Source organism: Octopus bimaculoides, chromosome 4, assembly GCF_001194135.2.
Source record: "Octopus bimaculoides isolate UCB-OBI-ISO-001 chromosome 4, ASM119413v2, whole genome shotgun sequence".
Lineage (NCBI taxonomy): Eukaryota > Metazoa > Mollusca > Cephalopoda > Octopoda > Octopodidae > Octopus > Octopus bimaculoides.
This window is the reverse complement of record NC_068984.1, coordinates 85,682,895-85,688,115: the sequence shown is the minus strand read 5'-3', so window position 1 is coordinate 85,688,115 and position 5,221 is coordinate 85,682,895. Positions and strand designations below refer to the sequence as shown.

The 5,221-nt window shown below is 37.7% G+C and overlaps 1 protein-coding gene across 1 annotated transcript in view; it reads right to left on the bottom strand.

Annotated features, from left to right (window-relative positions):
- Positions 1-5,221, bottom strand: part of LOC106879415 (neuroglian) — a 142,010-nt gene that overhangs the window by 18,571 nt on the left and 118,218 nt on the right. Inside the window, exon 9 of the mRNA XM_014928971.2 lies at positions 4,435-4,598. Within this exon, the coding sequence (XP_014784457.1) occupies positions 4,435-4,598 (164 nt within the window). The remainder of the gene's footprint in view (positions 1-4,434; positions 4,599-5,221) is intronic.

The following is a 5,221-nucleotide window of genomic DNA, read 5'->3' as shown; positions in this document are numbered from 1 at the left end:
TATATATATATATATATATATATCATCACCATCATCAGTTAACATCTGTTGTCCATGCTGGCATAGGTTGGATGATTTGACCAAAGCTGGCAAGCTGAGGAGCTGCACCAGGCACACATGCGATACTGCACAGGCATTTTTACATGGCACTGCATGGGCACTTTTATGTGGCACTGCACGGGCGCTTTTACATGGCACCACACAGGTGCTTTTATGTGGCACTACATGGGAACTTCATGTGACACCATGTGGGGGCTTTTACGTGGCACTGCATGAGTGCTTTTATGTGGCACTGTCACAAGTGCTTTATACCATCAGCAGGACTGGTCTTAACACTTTTGCTGCAGGTCACAGGTCTTCTTGAGTATGGCCAAGCGCCAGGTGTCTTGGTCTTTTGTCATTTCGCCTGAAAGGTTCATCTTCCTCAGGTCGTTCTCCAGTACTTCATCCCACATCCTTCTGGGTCTCCCACTTCCACATGTTCCATCCACTTTGAGAGATTGGCACTTCTTCATGGAGCTGTCATCATCCATCCGCATCACATGACCAAACCAGCGCAGTCTTCTCTCTTGCACACAGCAACCAATTCCTCTTATGCCTAACTTCTCTCTCAGAACACTCGCACCATGTTGAACATGTATGTATGGTTGCATATACTAGAGTAACAAACCTCTAATTCTTCTCTTGTACTCTTTAGAGATTTTTCTCTCGTTTCTTCTTCTATTATCCTACTGTCCTGCAGCACTCCTAGGTTCTTATATCCCCCATTATCTACTGAATATCATCTTGTAATAATTTTATACCATCAGAATTTATCAACCTCCCTTCATAGTTAACATGACATGCTTATTTACCCCAAACTGTATAGATATCCTTACTGTTTGGCTTAGAGAATTCAGCCCCCCCCCCATTTTTTGGTATACAGTTTGTGGTCAACCATATATATAGCTGATGATTTATTTTCACTCTGGTTTTGGCAAAATCATAGACAGTCTTGGATTTTCTCAGAATGCTTGTCAAAGGGATTAGTGCTAATAATGAAAAGTAATGGACAGAGTGAGTCTTCAAAATCTCCATGTATTTTCATGTTTTCAAATGATCTATTTGCATATAAATGCTATTGCCAGTGATATTGCTATTTTCTAGGGGGGGAAAAAAAAACCCTAATCGTCTTGTTGACCTTAAGTATTCTCAGGCAATCCAAGAGTCAGCAGTGTGGCACATTATTGTAAACTTTCTTATAGTTTATCCAACCAGTACAGCATATGGTATCCTCCCACACATTCCTATCCACCATCTATATTCTCCCTTATATTCACCTTCTTGTACTCTGATATAATTGCTCCACCAACTCATCACCAGCATCTCTCTCTTCCTTACAGCTAAACTCCACCCACATCCATTAAATATGAAGTAGCCAAGAATCTCTTCTACAGCAAGATAGGTATCTTGCCTGTCCTTCTACCATACTTGTGCCTTTCAACAGCTAGTATAAGGCCATCTCCCCCTTTGAGGCTGGTGTTTCTTCTTTGTTTTGCAAGCTACTTGGTGACCTTCCCTCCTGCTGGTATCATGGAAAAAACATCTAATACATTCTGTAAAATGGTTGGTGTTTGAAAGACATTGAGCTGAAGAAACCATACCAAAACAGACATCCCTCTGGCTTGTTAGATCTTAAAAAACTGTCCAGTCCATGCCACCATGGAGGATGGACATTAAATGAATATATATATGAATATATATATAAAATATTCTATAATTTACCTAAAAAGGTTTTTTTAACATACTGACTACTTGGTAAAATTATTAATTAATTAATTAACTTTACCCTATGTTATTATAATATATATATATATATATATATATTATAATAACATATAAAATCAAAACAAAAAATGGAACAAGAACGTAACAGGCAACAACAAAACATTTGGACAGTAGGTGATACAAAAAAGGACAGGAAAAAACAAAGACGGACATTTGGAGCTTTCAATCTTCAGTTGAGAAGCAGACCATCATTGCAGTTGCGTTCAGTTAATCTAGAGACTGCTCTAATCTGGCTGGTCCCAAGGAAATCTAAGCTAAGAGCACTAGATTCTTTGGGAGAATGCAAGCAAATGTATATGAAAACAAAGACGAAAAGAAAAAAAATGGAGAAATGGTACACAATTACAAATACAAAGAACAGGTGTTTTTCAACTAAGGATGAATTAGATTAAGCTGGCGTGTGTAGAAGTGAAAGCCTTATGGCAGGAACATAGAAGATGAAAGTCATGGGAAGAAATATGAGAGATGCCTGGTGGTTAAGAAAACGTTGCTTGAAAGAAGTACTGGCAGATTCAATATTTTTACAACAAACATGGGATATAGCCATATTTGCACTCCTGGTAACATATGGTGTGGGGCCGGTCATTCCATCAGTGTCAAAGCTAATTATTTGGTAAACATCTGTGGTGGTGGTACTGGGAATGCTGGATCCCTCCTCCATGTCACTGGCCTTGGATTAGCCATAATTTCTAGGTGTTGCGACTCTACTGGTGGGTACATTCGTTGCAGGCTGGTCACTATCTGTGTCTATGGTTTGTTCATTATCTGTGGCGGTGATACTGGGATCTTCAGTGACACTTTCTGTGACGTCACAGAGTGTCACCGAAGACCTCAGTACCAGAGATGTGGTCCTTGAAGCCACTTGATGCTAGTAGCTCATTGTAGTAATGGGCAGTGGCATTGAAGATATCTTGGCTTGAGGATAGATTTGAGATCATCTTGCATACACCTTTCACTAGGTTCTTGAAAATTATAGGGGGATGGCAGAAGTCTTTTGTTTGGATTGTGATAGGGCCTGTATGTACAGAGCCCAGATATAAAGTAACATCTAAGAAATCTACTGTGGTGAGATTTGTTTCAATGGTGATCTTGAGACCTACTGAGCCAATTATGCTAATTAGGTCCTTTCTAACTCTAATGTGTGGTTGTTGGATCCTCTAGAGATGGCTAGGGCATCATCTCTGTAGAAGCTGAAGAGGACCGAAGGAAACCTCTTCCCTGAGATGCCCAGGATGTACAGTCTGATAAGATCACAGACATCAGTGCTGTCATATGCTCCCATAGCTACATCAAAGGAGCTCTTGGTGTCAGATTGCTTGACTCAAGTTGAATCTTAGCTGAACAGTACCGTCTTCCTGACATACATGATAACTCTAATATTACTATCACTAATATCTGTGAAGCCCTTGGCAAAAGAAAGTGCCTTCAATAAACAATAACTCTTTAGAAATAGATAGATAAAAGTCGATAAAATCCCGCCATCTGTGGCGCCTCAAAATCAAGGGACCTTGTGTGATATCAGGTGGAAATTAATATATTAATGGAAGTGGCCATTGCAAGATCTGCATTGCGGAGAGAGCCAAAATTCTTAAGTACTATACGAAATCTGGCACGTTAAATAGTCATAAAGAAGTGTTTTCTAAATGTGTCCACTTCAAGCGCTGCCTACTGGAAAATTGTTTCTCCCCGTTTGTTGGTTAGGCATCTCCGGGTTTATAAGGGTTGCTTTTCTCTCGGGTTCAGGGGAGATAACCCGTCCTCATTAACAAGGCTTTGGCTTTGTGGATGCGAAATCTTGTCCAAGATATAAAATTTTGTTGTAACAATTACTAATCTATTCTTTAGAGTGTGCTTCTTTTCTGATATATGTCTTTTTTTTTATCAACTATATATATATATATATATATATTTGTTTTTCATGCTGACCAAAAACAATACAGAAACTTATGAAATGCTCCAGATTGCTAATGAATCAACTTGTATGAGCTAAGCATCTGTTTTTCAGTGGCAAAATAGACCAGGCAAAGCAAGTCCACTGGAAAGCACAAGATGATCCCCTTTTTTTGACAGTAAGGACCATCTACATCCTTTGTGTAAGAGTGCACAAACAGCAAATTTAGGATTCAGCTACTAGAAATGTTCCTTGTAGTAAACATCTAGAAATTTGCACAAATGGAAAATTCAAAATATTTTCTTTTTACTAAATACACAAAAAAACTGATCAACTACAAAAGGTAAAAGAATACTTTGTAAGAGCTCTAAATCCAAAACTAAACCAAAAGTAGTCAATACCATTACTTAAAAAGAACTTCCTCTATAGAGATTACTCCAAGTGCGCCTGAAAAATTGAACAAAGAAAGCATGTAAATTTTATTCCAAAAGATTCATGTCATCTGTTTTCTTTAAATACCATGCTTGTATCAAGTATTTTTTAAATAAAATCATTAAGTTGCTTTAATGCGAGCTAAATCTAAGTTATTATCCTATGTATACATTAGATTCTTGGGACAATAATGCTATCAATACATTATGTGATATGGCTATAAAACTACTTTTCCTTCAAATAGTTTCACTTGAAAAATATAGATATACAATAGACGAGTTTACCTCTAACATCAATGCATATTTCAGTTTCAGCAGTCCTAACACTCGTAGCTATACACTTGTAGCAGCCGTTATGAGCCTCTGTAACATTGTTTATCACCAATGTGTGATATGGCTCATTTCGGGGCACTGCAACAGGAGATTCCCACATAATCTCAGGGATTGGACTGCAAGAGAAAATGTATAAGCTGTATTTACAAGATATATATTCTCATGATAAAATGGTTCATTTACATCAACTGCTAGCGCTGAGTCATATAATTACATGCCTAGAGGGTAATCTGATTAACTGAAATGAAACTGTTGTATTTTGTTCAGCAAACCAGAATCTAAATGTCTGAGATGAGTTGTTTTTATTATCGTTATAATTGTTCAGAGAACTAACTCATCTCAAGAAATGAAAAGTTTAATATTTGCATTTGTTGTATAATGTAATCTGTTTGAACATGTGTCAGTGACCTATAATTTAAGTGTGTTATCTATATATATATAAAACATAGGATGTCTGTTTGTGTTTGTCATGTTGTCAAAACTAGAGATCCACCCAACCGATTTTAATGAAATTTTACACATGCATTACATTGGGTCCATGGAGTGTCATGGGCCCAAAAAATTTTCAACTTCTTGCCTAATGTGGACCCAGGAGCAGATAAATCGCATTTTTTAATATCTGCCTTCTATGTCATCCTTGTCTGAACAATATAATGCAAAATGTTCATACAAAAAAACAAACTGCTGTTGTGACCACTTCCGGAAGCTACACTCAACACCTGCAATTAGTCCCCCCCCC